Below are 21,607 nucleotides of genomic sequence, written 5' to 3'. Positions count from 1 at the left end.
GATAAAGTATACCTGTAATAAATGAACGTTAACTAATTACACTTATCCAGGCAAATTTGTACAAGATACATTAATATACAGCTTTTTTTTTTTTTTTTTTTCTAGGAAACATGAGTTCCATGTCTTTGGGATTAAAAGAAAGCTAAAATCTGTGACAATTTGAGGGCAGAACTCTTACAAAAACACAAGCAGGAAGTATTAATCATAAAAAGAAGTAGGAAAGTGTATTGTGCTGGCAGATTTGTTTAAAGGTTATAAGAAATTTAACTTATTGAGAGGATAGATTAAGTAAACATGAACAATGGAACAAAAAAATTACTCATCGTTTCTGTCAAGATTTAAATCTTTTATTTATTTTTTGGAAAAAAATGAAAATCTTTCTGAGTGTATCTTTGGAAGCTTGTTTCACTTGCTGATTCTTTAAACTGTAAATGAAGGGATTGAGTAAAGGGGCAACTGAGGTATAGATAACAGCTACACCTTTGGATAAAGCCATCCTTTCTTTTGCTGATGGTTTCATGTAAATGAAGATACAGCTACCATAAGTAAGGGAGACTACAGTCATGTGGGCAGAACAAGTGGAAAATGCTTTTGTTCTTTTCTGAGCAGAGGGGATTTTTAGAATGGTCTTGATTATATATGTATAGGAAAAAATCACTAACAGCAATGTGACCACAAGTATTATAGCTGATGAAACAAATGAAATCAATTCTAGGAAGTGAGTGTCTGTGCAAGAAATCTGCAAGATAGGAGAAGTGTCACACATGAAATGATTAATTACTTTGGAAGCACAGAATTCCAGTTTCAGTCCCATAAGCAATGGTGGGAAGGTATTCAGAAAGCCAGCTGCCCATGAACAGAGTACAAGTTGGTAGCACACTTGGCTTCTCATAATGATGGGGCAATGAAGGGGTTTACAGATGGCTACATAGCGGTCATAAGACATGGCAGCCAGAAGGTAAAACTCTGTAATTGCTACTAAAAGGAAAAAGAATAATTGAGATGCACAACCACTGTAGGAAATGATTTTGTTTTTAGTCACAATGGTTGTCAGGAATCTAGGAATGCAGATTGTTGTCAATGAGATTTCCAAGAAGGAGAAATTTTGGAGGAAGAAATACATTGGAGTCTTGAGGCGAGGGTCCAGCAAGGTGAGGAGAATGATGGATAAGTTCCCCATCACACTCAAAATGTAATTGAGAAAGAGAAATATAAAAATCACAATTTGTAACTGTGGGTCATCTGTCAGTCCCAAGAGAATGAACTCTATTTCCCTTGACTGGTTCTTCATTTCATTTTTGAGTCCTATTAAATTGATGTTGGGAAACAACTCCAAAAGCAGAAATAACAAGACTTCTTTAAAGCTACCATAAGAAAAATTTTGATATCCAGAAATGTAAGCAAGCATAAATATTTGTTGCAGTTTAACAAGGGACATGATAACTAAAATTATAACTTAGATCAATCTAAGTATCCTCTATGTATTTTCTGTGTATGTTTAATAAATTATTGCAATAAATTCTTATAAAATTTAGACAATTTTTTCAGTGTCAATTTACAATGCATGTTCAACAATTTTATTTTATGAAAAAACTTTTTAAATCTACAACCATACAGAAATATTGGCAGTCACATACTTTCTGTAACTATGACTGAAATTTGCCAATACACAGCATTCATTGTTTAGCTCCAGTGCAGTACTGCTCCATTATTCTTTTGACTTATTTTCTTTAATATTTATTTTTTACTGGTCCCAAATCATGTCTTCTCATAATCCTTTAAACTCATCGTTTTGAAATACCTTCCAGATACAGGTAGTAATTTCTCGTCTAAACAAATTGAGAGAAAGATCGTAGCTACAGAAAAAACAAAACAAAATTACTTTCTGACATGATCTTTGTCTTGAATTCAGATAATTTATAAATTCTTAAATATTTTTTTTCCTGTTTGTGCAGACCACCATAAATATTTTTATGTCCTTATTTTTTTCTTTTTTTTAATCTAAGTATGAGGGTGATTTTAATAACTAGGAGTAAGTAATTTAATAAACCCTTTTTGTTATCCAAAGGCTAGTGTAGAAATGATAGTCTATAGTCACCTAACATCCTAATTATGCTATTTTTGGCACTCAACTTTATTGTTCTTAAATCCATAAATAAGACTTTTCTCTACAGATAAATAGGCCCATTGTTGCTAAATCACTATTTGGTTACATTATGTTCAGTGGATGATTGCCTTGTATAGATGTCTATGGTGGAAAAGAGAGCTTTTCTCTTTATCTGAAGGAGGATGTTGACATGGTATCCAAACATTCTTCTATATTTAATGACAAAGCTAATTTACAGGTCTCATATGATATTTAAAAAGTACGTTTGCAAATGCCTTATTCATTTTAAAATCCCTTCACAGGTTATTAATTTTTGCATCTCACATGAGTAAAAATAATTTCTTCCATTCCTGTATATAAGAATTTTCTTAGTTTGTCATGAATTTCATTTTTTCCACTTCCTACTGAATGTAACAAACAAATTTTCTTACAAGAATTTTGTTTTGTTTTGAGTGATAGCTATTGAAAAGAAATATACAGTACTCCTATTTTGAAATGGCTTTTTTCCCCTCAATATTTTATAGGTAGTGGTCCCTTCTGTTTCCATTCAGCTTTGGAATAGTGAGAGTGAGTGTGAGAGCTGGAGAAAGATTGAGGATAGATTCAAAGTATTAAAATTGGTAAATCTCAAAATCAGAAATAAAGGATTGTAGCAATTTTTCTTCTATTCTTTGACTACTAAAATGATGAAAAGCTGAGCGATCACAAGTGTTTATTTATCAAATACATGTATATCTGCACTGTCAACTCTTCAACCCCAGTGTTGCTCTATACTCAGTGGGAAAGAAAACTCTCTAAGTCGGTCAAACCATTTTTGCTAACATCATGTGGCTAGATGACACATGATGTTGGTTTTGTAAAAATCTACAGAATAGATACTATTTTTACTCTTCAAAATTTCCAGCATGATCATAGTTATCTATAGTAAGAAAGCTATAATGCTATAAAGTTTGTATCAATCCCTGTATGATCAGGCAGCGTTAAGTGCTGCATCTACATAAAGATAGAACATATCTGATGATTCAGATGTCTATGGTAATTACTATTGTACTTGTTTGTAGAATTGCCTTCGCCTTTGATCTAGGTATAGATTCCAAATTACAAATGACTTACCGTATGTAGGATATGTTGGTATCCTTTCTCCTTTAAGGACAGATAAACGAAAGTCAAATAATGCATGATAAATATTAGCACTTTTTGTAATATTAGAAAACATTTCATTATTTGAACAATAAATTTAATTCCATTACTTCTCTTGAGAAGGATTCAAAGCAGAGGGCAAGTTTGGAAAATATATGCATCTATTTTTTTTTTTAATTAATATTTCCTACTTTCACTTTTTTTTTTTACTTTCCCATACACTACAAAAATCACAGGACCTAGATATCACAGATAATTTAATTAAAATACTCTTTCTAATTGCCGGATAGAATTTTTCTGATTTTTTTTCCTCATAAATATTTATACTTAAAAGAAAGTGATGCTCTAAGAATAGGATATTTTAGGAACGGTCTCAGATTAAAGGAACCCACTCTTTGTAACAAATGATGTCCGTGTTTATAATTATGGACTAACAAAAGCTACAGTTTTATCAGTTTGCTCATAAGAGACTCAAGGGAATTAATTGAAATAAAAGGAAGAAAGAAAAAGAAATCTCCTGTGGAGACTGGTGTTGGGACCTACAAGTTGCATACAGAAAAACACACACACATACACACAAAATAAAACTGTAAATTGCTTTAAATACAAAGCTGAGGGGACATCCTCCTACAAGATAACTAGAAATGATTTGAACTCTGTGTGAGATGCCAACAAGGTTCTGATATTCCACTCCACCAGGGCTGTATAAGTAGTTCTACTGGCCAGAGGCTTTGTCTCAAACAGGAGCCTTTCTCTTGCCTCCATTAGGCGATATATTAAGATTCCATTAACTTCATTGTTGTCTGCTCCAATACTTGAGAAAAAGTACTTAAATGATTCCTATTTATTATTATTTCTACTGTAAAACAATCTTAAACTTAAAGACACTTACAGAAAAGTTACAAATGTAGAACAAGAAATTTTTTTTTGTCCTGAAACATTTGATGTCCTATTTCCTGCTCAATACTGCAGTGTGCATTCCATGTCCCTCTCAAAAAAAAAAAAAAAAAAAAAAATCCACTATATAATAACATGAAATCATTGATAATAAATATTAGGAAAGTAGCACTCTACATTGTGGATCATAACAAATTATGGATAACATTACGAAGAATGGGAATCCCAGAACACCTATTTGTGCTCATAAGGAATATGTACATAAATCAAGAGGCAGTCGTTCAAATAGAACAAGGGGATACTGTGAGGTTTAAAGTTAGGAAAGGTGTGCATCAGGGTTGTATCCTTTCACCATACTTATTCACTCTGTATGCCGAGCAAATAATCTGAGAAGCTGGACTATATGGAAAGATCAGGGTATCGGGATTGGAGGAAGACTCATTAACAACTGGCATTAGGCAGATGACACAACCTTGCTTGCTGAAAGTGAAGAGGAATTGAAACACTTACTAATGAAGATCAAAGACAACAGCCTTCCATATGGATTACACCTCAACATAAAGAAAACAAAAATCCTCACAACTGGACCAATAAGCGACATCATGATCAGTGGAAAAGGATTGAGTTGTCAAGGATTTCATTTTACTTGGATCTACAGTCAACACCCATGGAAGTGGCAGTCAAGATATCAAAAGATGCAGTGCATTGGGCAAACCTGCTGCAAAAGACCTGTTTAAAGTGTTGCAAAGCAAACATGTCACCTTGAAGACTAAGGTGCGCCTGACCCAAGCCATGATGTTTTCGATCATCTCATATGCATGCGAAAGATGCACATCAAATAAGAAAGGCTGAAGAAGAATTGACGCCTTGGTGTTGTGGCGTTGGGGAAGAATATTGAATATACCGTGGACTGCCAAAAGAAAGGAACAAATCTGTCTTGGAGGAAGTACAACCAGAACGCTCCTTAGAAGCAAGGATGGTAAGGCTATGCCTCACATACTGCAAACATGTTGTCAGGAGGGATCAGACCCTGGAGAAGTACACCATGATTGATAAAGTACAGGGTCATCGAAAAAGAGGAAGACCCTTAACAAGACCGATTGACATAGTGGCTGCAACAATGGGCTCAAGCATAAAAACTATTGTGAGGATGACACAGGACCAGGCAGTATTTCATTCTGTTGTACATAGGGTTGCTACAAGAAGGAACCGACTCAGTGACACCTAACAACAACAACAACAAGCACACTAACATTGATATATTAATAACATCCAAACCTCCAATCACATTCAGTTTTTACCTGTATGTAGAATAAAAATTAATTCAGAATTAACATTTTCATTTAGTTGTTGTGATTCTAGTTTCCTTTAATATGGAACAGTTCCTCAGTCCTTCCTTAAGTTTTTTTGAATGTTGGAAATTAAAAAAAAAAAAAATTAAGTTTTTTGAATGTTGGAAATACTTTGTGTTAATTGTATACAATGCCCCTCGAGTTGCGTTTTTCTGAGATTTCTGCCTGACGAGATTCCATTAATTTACTTTTGCCACCAGTATCACAGATATGATTCTGTCTTTTCATTGAGTCCTATCTCTGGATTAATGTGGTGATTAACAGGCTTCTCCACCATAAAGCTGCTGCCTTATGTTTGTAATTAAGAAGTATTTTGTGGGAAGGTACTTTGAATGCTATGAATATCTCGATCTTCATAACACTTTCAATTTATTCATTAATTACTTTATGTCATTAAGGACTTTTAGTATTCAATTTTATTTATTAACAAACAAATATGTCAATCATCTGTGTAGCCTATATATTTAATTTTTCTCAATTTTTTAACTTTAATTTCAACGAATCCTATTTTTTTCATATTCTCTTGTTCAATAGTCTCTTTACTTAAATAGACTTCTTCCCTTTTATTTCATTAAACTATTAAACATTCCTCAGAATACTTTGTGTAAATTTTCAAATTCTTTAGTTTTTTGTGAGTCTATTCAGCAGTTATTGTTTCTGCTTGCTATTACTTGATGACCTGTTAAGCATATCATAAGAGATATTTTATTGTGAGGTAACATTATTTAGAATTAATCTATGTCTATATTTGAGGGGGAAACCCTGACAGAGAAGTGGTTAAGTGCTACAACAGTTAACCAAAAGGTCAGCAGTTCGAATCCATCAGGCACTCCTTGGATATTCTATAGCGCAGTTCTACTCTGTCCTATAGAGTCACTATGAGTTGGAATCAGCTCGACAGCAATGGTTTTGGTTTGGCTGGGTATGTTTGAGGGATCCCTGGTGACACAGTGGTTGAGAGCTTGGCTACTAACCAAAAATGCACCAGCCACTCCTTGGAAGCCTTATGGGGCAATCCTACTCTGTTGTTTAGGGTTGCTGTCAGTCAGAATTGACTCTAAAGCAAAGGACTTATATTTTAGGAGAACTGTCATTAAGTAACTGGCTGTTCATCACTGGGATCCTACATTAAAAGAATTCTGAGCTAGTGATATTTAACTTATGTGGGTAGTATGCAACCTATACCTGAAGACTTCTAAGTGTGGGAATGAGAGTAGAAATTTTAAGAAAAGGCTTATTTTCCTTCCATTCACATCCAAGATCAAGGGAAGTCAGCGTCTCTATTTATCTCCTTAACATAGATTAATTTTTTTTATTTGGTTTTTGAGGAAATAGCTTTTTCCGGTTTTTAGCTTAATATATCTGCATGCGCAACAACCAACTATTGTTTATGGGACCAAAATTTTCCTACCTTTTCCAATTTTATGAGGCCTGGTAAAGCTCAATACCCAGATTAACACCTATTTCATGTCTTACTTGTGGTGACCTGTTTCAGGACTCAGTCTCACTGTCTATCTTTCTAGACAGCACAAATTTCTCTTTTTCGTTAACTTAGCCATTTATCTTACTTTTTTTTTTTCCCTTCGGTACTTTTAGGCTTTGCGTACCAGGATTTTTTTTTTTTTCTTTTTTAAGACACCTGGAGACTATGTTTTGGAAATGACTCTTCCCTTTTCTTATGTCCTTAAGAGTGGACATTTTTATATAAATGTTGTTGGTAGGATACATCAAGTCAGTTCTGACTCATAACGAGCCTATGTACAACAGAACGAAACACTGCCCTGTAGTGCGCCATCCTCACAATTGTTGCCATGCATTAGCCCATTGTTGAAGTCACTGTGTCAGTCCATCTCATTGATTATTAATATTAGCTGCACTGAAATTATGCATATCTTACCATTTCTTTCATTGATCGATCTATTCGTTTTCTGTGACTGCTTTAACAAATTACCAAAAACTAGGTTACTTAAAACAACAGAAGTTTATTTTTTCACAGTTCAGGAAGCCAGAAATCCATAATCAGTTTCTTTGGGCCAAAATTCAAGGTTTCAGCAGGACTACTCTTTTTCCAAAGGTTCTAGAATATAATCCATGCCTTGCCTCTTTCGGCTTCTGTGACATTCCTTGACTGTGGCTCCATCATCCAATCTCTGCCTTATGGTCACATTGTCATCTCCTCCTTTGTATATACCAATTCTCATTTCTCTTCTCCCTTTTAAAGGCATTTGTGATTGCATTTATGGCCCACGGGACAATTCAGGATAGTCCCTCCATCTCAAGATGCTTAACTTAATCATACCTGCAAAGATTCGTTTTCCAAGTAAGGTAACATTTACAGATTCCAGGGATTAAGACCTAATATTTCTGGGGACTATTATGAACTTATTACAGTCAATTGAATAATTTACATATATATCACTTTATTCCTATCTTATCATTCTACCACCTGTATGTCAGTTTGTCCTACTGTGGCAGCTTGCATGTTATTATGACGCTGAAAGCTATGCTTTTGGTATCTGAAATTCCAGCAAGCTCAACCATGGGGAACAGGTTTTAGCAGGGCTTCCAGACTAAGACTGACTAGGAAGAAAGGCCTGGGCATCTATTTCTGAAAATTAGCCCACGAAAACCCTATAGATCACTACAGAATATTGTCCAATAGAGTGCTGGAAGATGAGCTCTCTAGGCTGGGAGGCATTCAAAATACAGTGGCCTCAACAATGAACTCAAGCATATCAACCATCAACATTTCTTTCTGCTGCACATGGGGCCACCAAGAGTCAGAGCCAACTCCACAGCAACTAAAAACACCTCATCATTAGCAGGGCTTTTATCCTCATTATTCTGACATCTTGTACCAATTGGTGTGATAAGAGGGAGTTGATTAATGTGGTGATTAAGATCATGGGGAGATGTGAAATTTAAAATTCTTATGGCCATTGACAGTGGGGAGCCCTGGCTGCATAGTGGTTAAGAGCTACGGCTGCAAACCAAAAGGTTGGCAGTTCGAATCCACCAGCTGCCCCTTGAAAACCCTATGGGGCAAGTCTACTCTCCTATAGGGTTTCCATGAGTGAGAATTGACTCAACTTGGTGGGAATGAGTTTGGGTTTTGATTTTGTTGACTGTGGGGATCACAATTTTTTCCAGTAATATATTCTGGTGCATGGCATCAAAGTTGTTTTAATTCTCCAAGTTTGTTTCCTTATTTTTATATTCCTTAGATAAATAGTTTGATATTTAAATACATAAGTAAATTATACTATGTACTGTCCACTACTAAGTGCTAAGTGAAAAAAAAAAAAATACTGTACAAATATTATCTCATTAAAGCCAAAAAAGCAACTCCATGGTAGAACAATACTCTATTATCTCTTTTTGGCAAACTAGGAAATGAATATTAGTATAATTAATTAGTAGCTCTGGTGCAGCAGCAAGTAAGAGCTCAGCTGCTAACCAAATAGCCAGCAGTTCAAATCCAGCAGTAGCTCCTTGGAAGCCCTGTGGGGTAGTTCTACTCTGTCCTATAGGGTCACTACTAGTCAGAATCAACTTGATGGCAATGGGTTTGGTTTTCTTGGTTTGTGATTAATTAACTAGGTGGTACAGTACAGTTAAGTAGTGTGGAGCTGGGCTTGGAAAAAGGTTTTCAACTTAAGATTTTTTTTGTGTATCTGTTCATCAAAAATAAGTGGAAAAACAAATCTGTAGATTTTAAAATACAATTAACAAAATTGAACCCTTTATTAATACAAAATACTGTATCCAATGAGTTAAAAATATCCATAGAATTAAGGAAGAATTAAAAGACAAAAAAAGAAAAAACTAGAAAGTAAGCAAATTTTGGAAGTTAAGCAATGTATTGCTAAATGAACAATTGATTAAATAAGTAATTACAATGAAAATAAGAGAAACATTTAAAATACATGATAATAAAATGTAGCATATAAAAAGTTATAAGAAGCCTGTCAAGGCTACATTTAGATTAAATTTGTAGCATTTAATGCACAAACTAAAAAATTACAAATGCTGAAAGTCAATTGTCTAACTCAGTGTTGTTCCATAGAACTTTCTGCAGAGACAGCAATTTTATATTGCTTTGCTGTCCAATATGGGAGCTACTAATCTATGTGGCTACTGACTACGTGACATGTGGCCAGTGCAACTGATGAACTGAAAACTTAATTTTAATTAATTTGAATTTATGTTGTCAGTTGTGATTAGTGGCTATCATATTGACTAGTATAGCTCTAATCTAAAACAATCTTTTCAACAGCATATTAAAAAAGAGGCCTATCTTATCCAAATAATTTTGATTGATTATTGAAGTAGAATTTATGTACAGTAAAATTCATTCTTTTTTTTTTTTTGGTATAGTTTGATGTACTCTGGCAAACATATAGGTCATGTAACCATCACCATGATCAAGATATAAGCTATTGCCATCATCCTGAAAACTTCTTTCATGACATTTGGTTGTCAATCCTTTCTCCTCATTCTTAAATCATGAAACCATTGGGCAGATTTCTATCCCTATAGTTTGGCCTTGGAGTCCCTGGTTGGTGAAAAAGGTTAACAGGCTCATTGCTAACCAAAACATTTGTGGTTTGAGTCTACCCAGAGATGCCTCAGAAGAAAGGTCTGGATACTTCCCAAAAATCAGCCATTGAAAACCCTGAGGGTATTAGATTATACTGGATATAAAGCCTCTGAAGATATTCTTCTCCCAGTCAGTAGCTTGATTTTTCACTTTTTTGATAAAGTCTGTTGATGAACAAAAGTTTTTCATTCTTACAAGGTCACTTTTTTTTATCTTTTGCTGTTTGTGCTTTTGTTATTATATTAGATAATCCATTGTTGAATCCATAGGTCTCACAGTGTTGCCCCTGCGTTTTCTTCTAAGAATTCTACAGTTTCCATTTGCATGTTTAGATCCTGAACCCACTTTGAATTTGTTCTTGTGGATGGTGTGAGGCGTGGATCCTGTTTCATTTATCAACATGTGGAAATCCAATTTTCTCAACACTATTTATTGAAAAGACTTCTTTTTCCATAGAATGGATTTAGCACCCTTGTCAAAAATCAGTTGACCATAGATATGTGGGTTTAATCTGGACTCTCAATTCTATTCCATTGCTCTGTGTGTCTATTGTTATACCAGTACCAGACTGTTTTGAGTACTGTAGTTGCTTAATATATTTTAAATCAGTAAGTGTGAGTCTTCCTACTTTGTCCTTTTTCAATATTTCTTTAGCTATTCAAGGCCTCTTGCCATCCCACATAAAGCTGAGGATCGGTTTTTCCATTTCTGTAAAGAAGACTGTTGGAATTTTGATGAGGATTGTGTTGAATCTATAGGTCGCTTTAGGTAGTATTGACAACTTAACAATAATATGTCTTCCAATTCATGAACATGGAACTTCTTTATATTTACTTAAGTCTTCTTTAATCTCTTTAAGAAGTGTTTTATAATTTTCATTGTATAAGTCCTTCACATTACCAGTTAAATTTATTCTTAGGTATTTTATTCTCTTAGTTGCTATTGTAAATGGAACTGTCTCCTAATTTCTCTTTCAGGTTTCTTATTGTTGGTGTATAGAAAACTTCAACGACTTAAAAACTAAAAGACAAGTAACTCAACCATAAAATGGGAAAAGGACTTGAATAGACACTCCACCAAAGATGACACTCAAATGGTCACCAAACACATAAAAAGATGCTCAATGTCATTAGCTATCAGAGAGATGCAAATAAAAAGTACAATGAAATACCATCACACTCTCACTAGGATGGCTAAGATTAAAAAAAAAAGAAAAGAAACCTAGAAAATAACACATTTTGGCCAAGACGTGGGGAAATTAGAACCCTTAACTATTGCTGGTGGGAATACAGAACAGCACAACCATTGTGGAAAACAGTGTGGTGGGTCCTCAAGAATTGAAATAGAACTACCATATGATGCAGCAATTTTGCTTCTAGGTATATGCCCAAAAGACTTGAAAGCAGAGACCCAAACAGATACTTGTACACAATATTCATTGCAGCACTATTCGCAATAGCCAAAAGGTGGAAACAACCTAAATGTCCATCAACAGATGAATGGTTAATCAATATATGGTGCATACATAGAATGGAATTTTTCTACTCAGCCAATAAGAAAAGTGAGATCTTGATACACACTATAATACGGATGGAGCTTGAAGACAGTATGTTGAGTGAAATAAGTCAGTTACAAAAGGACAAATATTGTATGACCTCATTTATATAAAAAGACAACCCACCACCAAAAAGGAAAGGCAAATCTATAGAGACCAAAGTTTGTTAATGGTTACCAGGGGCAAGAGGGGGGCAGTTATCACTTATGGAGTACCGACTTCCGGTTTACGATGATGGAAAAATAGCATTGATTAAGGGTAGGTTTGCACAGCTGATTATTGTAATTGCTATCGATAAGTTATATACCCTTAAGAAGTTGGATAGGCAGAAGCTGTGTGATAGCTATATTTACAACAATGACAAAAAAAAGAGAAGAAATAGTAGCTGCTGAGGCTGCTTATGTACAACCAAACACCTCGTGGGATTTGGTTCCTTGGTATGGAGGTTTAGGGTCATGGTTTCATGGGACATCAGAGCTAATTGACCTAACAAAGTGTTTAATCCTTATGTCTACTTCCTGGTTTGTTACATAGTGCCTGGGACCTTAAACGCTTAAAAGCAGTCACCCAAGTCACAATTCTTCTGTATTTGCCTGAAACAACAGAGGAAGAAGGAGGGCCAGGAATAGGTGGAGGAAATGACTGGGTGGCTAATTGCCTCCATGAACAGCTGCCTCCTTTGCCATGACGTTAGAAGAACTGGAGGATTCCCAGCTACCATTACTGAGCATTTTGATCAAAGATTCTATAGAAGAATCCTAATCAAAAGGGGAAAAATGCAGAACAGAATTTCAAATTTTCATGAACTCCAGATTTTCTGGAGCCATGAAGGCTGTAAGGATCCCAAACCTAGTGCCCTGAGATAATCTTTAAACTTCAAACCAAAAATATCCCCTGAAGTTTTCTTAAAACTGTTTTAAACAATGGCTTAGTCGAACCAGTAAAGAATGTCTACCTTGAGCATTGTGATGTTTTAAGTTCTATCTATAGAGGATCAAATTGACAAGGGCAACTTGAAGTATTAGATAGGAATCTTTGGGGGCAGTGAGTTTATGCTAATAAGGGAGGGACAACTCAGAAAAGGGAGGGTGAGAATGGTTGCATAACTCGAAGAATGTAACTAATATTACTGAATTGTGCATTTTAAAACTGTTCAATTGGTGTATGTTTTGCTGTGCTTATTCCGAGTATAACAACAATAAAATAAAATAAACCATTAAAAGAAAGAAAACTCTGTGGAGCACAGTTCTGCTCTGACATCCGTGGAGCCACCATGAGTCAGAATCAACTCAGATGCAACTGGTTTGGCTTTTGGTTTAGAATTATGTAAATGGAATCTTACAATATGTTGTTTTTTGTATTTGGTTTCTCTCACTTAGCACAATGCTTTTAAGGTTAATTTGTGTTTTTTATTTACCTCTAGTTCATTTTCTCATGGAGCAGTTTTACATGGTCTTGATATACCACAATTGTTTATTCATCACCAACTGAGGACGGTGGAATTGCTTTCAGTTTTGGACATTAACACAGAAATGTATTTAATAGATAAAAATCAGTGCACTTTAAGAATCAATTTCCACCAATAAGACATTCAAAGCCTCACTTTAAAATGGTTTACAATAAAGTCTAAAATTACTTCTTTTGCTTAATGAAAGAAAGGAAATGTTTCTTCCCGGTGTAAACCAGCTGAGATCTTCCAGTGTTGTCCCAGGACGATAAAACTGCTGATGTTCCTTATAACATATTTTATTGCTTTTGCTAAATCAGTTATGATACTCCTTTGGGATACTTTCACTTCAGCTTCTTTTTTTTTAAGTAGATTATAGTGGTGCACTTTACTGCAAATAATTAATACTTTTGGAATACTTACCCCAGGGAAGATCATCTTTCTTTGTTTTATTTCAATAGAATCTCTTGAGGCTATAGTAAATAGGAAATGATAAAATTGTAGCATTTTGAAAGGTACTTTTCTTAATGTTGTCTTTCTTTGCTTGGAACAGTTGCTTACCGTCATCAGATGATTTCCTGATTTTTTTCCACTTCCCATTTTTTATTTTATTTTTAAGAGTGTGTATCTATTTTGAGGTTTTTGCATGATAGCAATCTCAGTTTTAACACTTTTCATGGGAGTTATTATGAACAAATTTCACAAAATTCCACTTATCCAGGTTGGAAGATGGATATCCACAGAAAGTATTGATACATCAATTCCAAGCTTCATAGTGAGTATGAACTTGAGCAAAAGTGGGAAATCTTTAAAGAAGCCCCATATGCACACTTTGCCTTTTCTCACAAAAATGGGTAATAAATCTTCCTATTGGAATAAGAAAATAGGATTGTCTTTTTAAAAATTTAGAAGTGAATAAAATCATCACTAATTGTCTTAGTACATATTTCTGCTATGCAAACATAAAAAAAAAAACCTTCTGGAATTTTTGTTCCTCTATGCAAACATAGAGGAACAAAAATTCCAGAAGGCAAGTCAAGTACAATTTTAACTTCAAAATCAGAAACTAAGATAAATGCACAAGAAACAAAATTCACTCAGATAAATTTGACTACAGAATTTTTTCATGTTTTATAAATCTTCTTTAATGGAAGAGTAATTTTATGATTACATATAACAGTAGATGTTACCATCTACTTAATCATATAGTGTTGTGTCTATGTTTCATTTTCTCTGACTGTCTTTATGAACTAGGTGCTCCACTGGGTGAATGGATAACGAAAACACCATGAGAAGCTGTAAACTAGAATGTGAGATAGCTTACCTCTAGAATAGTCTACTAAACCCACATACTCACAGAAATTGATTGATTGATTGATTGGATCCTAGAAAATTCTTTTTTAAATCAGGAGTAGAGTAAAAATGGAAGTCTTCGAAATAAGAGCTGAAATGTACATTTTTACACTAAAAGCTTAAGATCACTTAGCAGCTGTAATGATGTTAATAAGGAAAAATATAAAAGAATAAATATAACAAAGAGAGTGTTACATTTTCCAGAAGTTATCTTTAGTTCTTCATTTTATGTAAATGTCTGCAGGTAATGTACTTAAGGAAGTAGGCTGATGTGTTTAATATAATGGGGATAATATAACATAGAAGTAAGTTGAATTCTTGTAGAAAGCATTGGAATTAATATTATTTCTAGATATTCAGGATTTTATAAATAATGTGCCAAAATTATGTAGTCACTTTTAGGAAAATACTCTAAAAGGATAATAGAAAAGAAGTTATTATATATATTTTTTCTAAGTGTATTTTCTTCTGTGTTTTCATAATGTTTTGCATTTTATACTTGTCCTGTAATCTGGAAAATGGCTGTTGATTTGAGTATGGTTAAACCAATCAAGAAAACTGCTAATAATGAAGGTGTAGTCTCAGGACAGAAAAAAAAAAAAAATTTAAAACTGTTGAAATTAAGATCTTAAGCTATTTAAAAGCCACACTGAAAATCAGTGTTGCCTTCATCATTGCATAGCACAGTAATTGTAACAAAACCCTAAATTTGATTTTAAAAAAATCACCTTGAGACTCATTTTAAAAACACAAACAGACTTACTGCAATTTGCACAGTTATGTTAAAAAAAATGGAAGCTGGGATTACAAATAATCTAAATCTGATAAGAAAAGGAAATCAGGATAATTTTTTTTTTTTAACTTGGTTTGGTTTGAAGTTTCTATTTTAATGATTTAGATTTGGGACATTCTCCACTAATTATAAAAAATGTTTATAATGTGTATATAAAATTTAGCTCAAAAGAGATGTTCCAGTTTGTGTTGTTAAAACAAATTAATGGTATGTAGTTATGAAAAAATAGATTGAGAGTTAGAGTGATAAGTGCAATGAAAAACACAAAGGAGAAAATGTCAAGATGTGTAAAAATTCTGAGAACTCCACTGAGAGTAACTTTGAACAAAGTATCATAAAACAGAACTCAAAATTGTTTATAGATTAAAATAGGAATTTGTTTGAATCAGTTTTCTTTAAGCATAAATAGAAAATATATTTTAAATATTTCATACACTTCTTCTATTTAAATTATACATGGAAAAGACTGGCTAAAATTCAAATTGACCTAAAACTCAAGTTCAAAGAAAAAAATTCTCAGGAATGTTATAAATAGAAATAAAGGATCAGAAGGACTTTTAAATTGATCTTTGGTATATATTTATATGTCATCTGCAATTTCAAGCTGAAGCTGTAATTTCCAAATGGGTAAGTTAGAGAATATATCTCTTTCTGTTTTTTTAGGTTAAAAGATCTTGATATTTCTAATTCTGTTCTTCTTTTCCTGTGTACATTTGATAAAGCTTACAGAAGAGAAATGAAGAACCAATCACTGGAAATAAAGTTCATTCTCCTGGGACTGACAGATGATCCACAATTACAAATTGTGATTTTTTTTTCTTTCTCTTTCTCAACTATGCATTTAATGCTATGGGGAACTTGATTATTGCCCTCCTTACCCTGTTGGATGAAAGTCTCAAGACTCCAATGTATTCTTTTCTCCAAAATTTCTCCTGTTCACAACAGTGTGCATTCCTAGATTCCTAATAACCATTGTGACTAAAGACAAAACCCTTTCTTATAATGATTGTGTAGCTCAATTATTTTTCATCTTTTTACTGGGAGTTACAGAATTTACCTTCTGGCTGCCATGTCCTATGACCGCTACGTTGCCATCTGCAAGCTGCTGCATTATCCCATCATCATGAGCAGCAGAGTGTGCTACCAACTTGTGCTCAGTTCTTGGGTAATTGGATTCCTAATCATCTTTCCCCCTTTGATCATGGGTCTCAAGCTGGATTTCTGTGTTTCCAAAATAATTGATCTTTTTAGTTGTGAAACTTCTATCCTGCAGATATTCTGCACAGATACATGTGTCCTAGAATTGATGTCTTTTGTCTTAGTTGTGATGACACTTGTAGTCACCTTGGTGTTCGTGATTCTGTCTTACACTTACATCATTAGGACCATTCTGAAATTCCCCTCTGCACAGCAAGAGCTTTTTCCACCTGTACTTCCCACATGATTGTTGTCTCCATGACTTATGGTAGCTCTACCTTTATGTATATAAAACTATCTGCAAAAGAAAGACTGACTGTATCCAAAGGCATAGCTTTGCTCTATACCTCAGTTGCCCCTTTACTAAATTCCTTTATTTACACTCTAATGAACCAGCAGGTGAAAGAAGTCTGCCGGGATATATTACAAAAGATTTTGTGTTTTTCAAAAAAGTAACTTAAAAAATATGATACACCTTACAGCAAAAACTGGGGGAAAAAAGATTTCATACATGCTTTCTGATTATATTTTCTACCTCATCAGTTATCACATATAGAAGACTCTGTTGAAAAATCTTATAGCTAAATTCTTCCCTTGCATTTTACTCTCAACTGTTAAAATGAAGCAGGCAGCCAGAAAAGGGAAATTAAGAGCTATTAACCATCCGGTAGTAGCTGTTTTTCAGAAAAGTCTACTCTTGCTGGATTTTTGTTACAATTTTTACAGCGCTTCACCAAGATTGGCCCAATCCTCAGGTTTCTTCTCTTCCGGTAGGAGGCTGAGGTGCAGGTGCACTGACTCCGAATCTACCTGCTATACCGCCTTCCTAGGGTGGCAGTAGCAAGTTGTAGCCATTTTTTCAGGACTGTGAGCAATATTTTTAGAGCCATGCACAAAAACCCATTCACTAAAATTATGTGGACTGCACAGGCATCAAAAGACTGAAGATCCTACCCTCATTGCTAATGCATATGTATGTCGCTTTCTATAAAAGTAGCAAATCTGCCCTGGTTCAGGGAGATAGCAGCCTTAGGTCATAAAACTCTGCCTGTCTCCCAGTTTGTAAAATGTGAATAAACCTTTCTGTTCTTCCAACCCTGTGTCTGGGGATTTCAATTTGCTTGACAAGAACCTATTAGTTGAAGGCTTCAAAAACATGTTACTCTGCTACAGTAAACTTACTTCAAATCTTTAATCCAATTATTAAATAACATCTCCTTAAGGCATATTCATTTCCAGAAACCTTGACTTTGATTAAAGTGTACCTTGTGTAAGTGCAAACTGCTGTGTGTAAACTGGTAAGTAAATCAGTGTATGTTTATCCAACATTTATCTTATTCCAGATATTGTGAAGGGCTCTATCCTTACTTTAAAGAAGCTTGCATTCCCCAAAAGAGATTAGCACATAAAACGAATATTGCTATACAGTGTATAATTAGTGCAATTTAAAGATATACAAGTATATATTATAGGGCACATAGGATAGTCTTCTAAGTAATTTTGGAGGTGAGGGAGACTTTCTAGGATAAAGCAATAATTATTTAGAGTCTAAAAACATACATAAGGAAAGAAAATTTGGATATAAATAAAAGTAAATAACAGAGGTGTTCAACATCAGGGTAAATTTGGAGAGGTAGTATGTTTAATGGTTATAAGACTGTTTTGAGATATTCAGCATGGATTAGGTAAAGCCTTCATCACGTACACATTGTGGGATACTGCACAAATTACTCAGAGTTTTTATGTCTCAATGTTTTCCAGTAGAAAGTAGGGGAAATTTAATCTCTACCTCACAGTTCAGTCAATATATGCTGTGAGAATTGTTGAGTTCTCAGTAAAGGAAATATTTTTTGAACAACTCAAGAATGTGGTTTAACTGATACTTGATATGCTTGTGAAGGTAGAGAAAACAATGAATCTGACAATTACATTTTCATTTTGAATTGTTATTTCTTTCACTTTCTTTAGAGAAATAGTCTGCCCCCAAATATTAATTTAGTGTATCTAGACACCATTTCATCTGCATTAAAAAAAAAAAAGTGTGAAGAGAGAGAGAGATACATTTGATTTAGACTATATGAGATTTAATTTTTTCAGAAGTTCTAAACAGTCTGATTTTTAAAAATCTATTTCTTCCTCATGCCTTATATAAATCTCTTCTCCATTTGCCATTTTCTAAACGTTTTGAGTATCTATTTTTATTAATGGTATAAAATTATAGCATCCTTTGATTTTCAGTACGAAAATCTCCTTTTATGTGTTTATTTTATCCTTGAGGCAACTCAGGCCCAATGATTCTAGGTAATTTTTCTCAGCTGATGTTGGCAGTCATGGATTTCAGACTTTCATTGCCAGGACAACCAAAATATCCTAATTTTTATCAGTCTTAATCTTTGGCATTGTCACTGTCACATTCCTAAGGCATTTTAATATATGAATAAAATTAGTTTTAATTTCTTGTTGACATTAATAGATATTATGTTTATTCATTCTCTAATTTAAAGTAATATAGACAAAGCCAGGAAAATACTTCTTCTTATTTATCATGGTGCTATATTAAATCTTGATTTATGTCAATTACCGTACTTTCCCACTCAGTTTTTACAATGCTAATGATAAAGTGTTATTTATAGTAACGTTTAGCTTGTAGATGATGAATTTTGAAAAGATAATTATTCTGTTTCAATCACAGGATTAATTTTATACCTTGGAAATTAAATAAACGTTTTAAAATTAACTATTTTAATCTTGCTGATGACAATGTTGGCATTGTTTTTGTAACTAATTCTCAGTCTTTAGAAGGAAGGGTCATTGTGCAGCATCATAATTGCTAGAAAGGAAAACGTTAACAGCAGATATGTAACTTTCTCTTGTTTTCCTGATGTCAGAGGTAGTTTTGACTTATACCAAACCTCCATGTGTTTACACACCCAGGTGGAACTTACTAGTTTGAAGACCCTAGGGATTCTACAGATCATGTTCTTATGTGCGTTTGATAATGAGTTTGCATTAAAAAAGTAATATGTCTAGATCTGAGTTTCTCAACCCTGGTGCTATTGAGGTTTGAGTCTAATAGTTTTTTGTTTTGGGTGGCTGTCTTTTCAACAAATTATGCTTAAAAATTAGGCTACCCATATGTAAAATTATCATCCATGATACATACCCAACACTATATACAAAAATTAAAATAGATCTTAGATATAAATATAAACGTAAAAGAATAAACTTCTAGAAGACAACATAAGATAAAATCTTTGTGACCTTTTGACCTAGGCATACTACAATCTGTAACAGACATGTGATAAATTGGAATCCAAAATTAAGAACTTCTGCTCTTCAAAAATATTGTTAAGTGAATAAAAAGACAAGCCACAGACTTGGAGAAAATATTTATAAATCACATATCTTAGCTGAAAAAGGGCTTATATCTAGAATACATAAAAAATGTCAAAAAGCAATAAAGAAAAAATAATAATCCAAATGAAAATGGGCATACACTTAGTTTACCCAAGAAAACATATGAATGGAAAATAAACATAAGGAGCAACATTACTCACTAGAGAAATGAACTTAAAATCACAATTAGATACAGCTATATACATTTTAGAATGCTTAAAAATAGAAATATCTTAGCATGCCAACTACTGGAAGAATATGGAGCAACTGAAATTCTCATTCATTTTTACTGAGAAAGTAAAATTTTACAATCACTTTGGAAAACAGCTTGACAGATTCTAACAATGTTACACTCCCTTTTACCACATAGTACTAGACTTGGTCAATTTGGGGCTGATATGCATCCCTGAAATGAGCAACAAAATGGTGACCGGTATTTCTTCAAATGGTTAGTTTTTTATCAACTTGGCCAGGCTATGGTGCCTAGCTGTTTGGTCAATCACTAGTCTGGATGTTGTTGCTAGGGTATTTTGTTGATGTGGTTAACATTTTTAACCAGTTCACCCTAAGTAAAAGAGATTACCCTTTATCATGTGAATGGGTCTCATCTAATCAGTTGAAGGCCTTAAGAGAAAAAACTGAGGTTTCTAAAAGGAGAAAGAATTCTGCCTCGAGACTGTAACGTAGATATCGTGCCAGACTTTCCAGTCTGCTGCATGGCCTGCTTATTGTGAACACAAGGCTGCTGGAGTTTCCAGCCTGTCATATGACCTGAGTATTTTGGTTTTGCCAGTCCCTACAATTATATTAATCAACTTCTTGTTATCTCTCTTTCTTTCTCAAACTCTCTCTCTCTCTTTATATCTGTCTTATTTGTTCTGTTTCTCTGGAGAACCCTGACTAATACAAAATGTATCCTTCTTTTATTTTCTGTAGGAATAACTCCACGAAAAATGTTGAATTGAGATATAGATTCACTAAGACATGAGGAAAGTTATCTCATCCAGTTGATTTCTCTTTGACAGTTTATTTCAAAGGATGTTATGAGAGGATAGAGGCTTTCATGGATTGGTATTTCAGAACATGGAATGGACTCACTTTTCACACTATTCAGAGAAAATAATTTAGTCTTGTGGAGCTATTCTTTAGAGAAGAAGAATACCAAGGTGTCATAGTAGGGGAGGGAAAGCTGGCAATGGCAGAGGTCACTAGAGATTGTGCTAAATTATGTAAGTCAGAAGGAATTGAATATAGACGCATGCAACAGGATAGGTGAACTTCAATAACATTGTGTTGAGCAGGAGAAGCCAAACATAAAGTTCATACTGCATGGTTTCTTTTATAAGAAATTCCAGAAGAATTGACAGCTGAAGATTGGCAAGTAGATTTTACAATCATGCCTACAGCTCCTGGAAACCTTACGTTCCTTCTAGCATTTGCAGACACTTTTTCTAATTGGATAGAGGTATTTCTAACTCAGATGGAAAAAGCTTTTGAAGTATCAAAGGTTAAGTTAGAACAAATTGTTCCAAGGTTCAGCATGTCATCACTTTTCAATTAGACAATGGGCCAGCTTTTGTCTCTGAAGTAACTGTACAGGCATCAAGGACACTCAATATTACCTGGAGACTACATGCTGCCTGGACACCACAGTCTTCCAGAAAGGTAGAAAAAATGAATCGTACCCTGCAGAAAACTATAGCAAAAATATGTCAAGGAACTGGACTAAAATAGATAAAGAGCCTACCACTGGCACTCTTGAGGATTTGG

At 34.0% G+C, this 21,607-nt stretch overlaps 1 protein-coding gene and 1 pseudogene across 1 annotated transcript; one reads left to right on the top strand and one right to left on the bottom strand.

The window, feature by feature from the left end:
- Nucleotides 1-318: 318 nt before the first annotated feature.
- LOC100659882 (olfactory receptor 6C6-like) lies at nt 319-2,481 on the bottom strand. Its single transcript, XM_003405520.3, has one exon. The coding sequence runs from the start codon at nt 1,436-1,438 to the stop codon at nt 332-334; it is 1,107 nt and encodes a 368-aa protein (XP_003405568.3). The 5' UTR covers nt 1,439-2,481; the 3' UTR covers nt 319-331.
- Nucleotides 2,482-15,834: 13,353 nt separating this feature from the next.
- LOC100660164 (olfactory receptor 6C6-like) lies at nt 15,835-16,897 on the top strand (annotated as a pseudogene).
- Nucleotides 16,898-21,607: the final 4,710 nt, after the last annotated feature.

The sequence above is a fragment of the Loxodonta africana genome, chromosome 4 (assembly GCF_030014295.1).
Source record: "Loxodonta africana isolate mLoxAfr1 chromosome 4, mLoxAfr1.hap2, whole genome shotgun sequence".
NCBI classification, from domain to species: Eukaryota; Metazoa; Chordata; class Mammalia; order Proboscidea; family Elephantidae; genus Loxodonta; species Loxodonta africana.
This window is presented reverse-complemented; position numbering and strand designations above follow the sequence as displayed.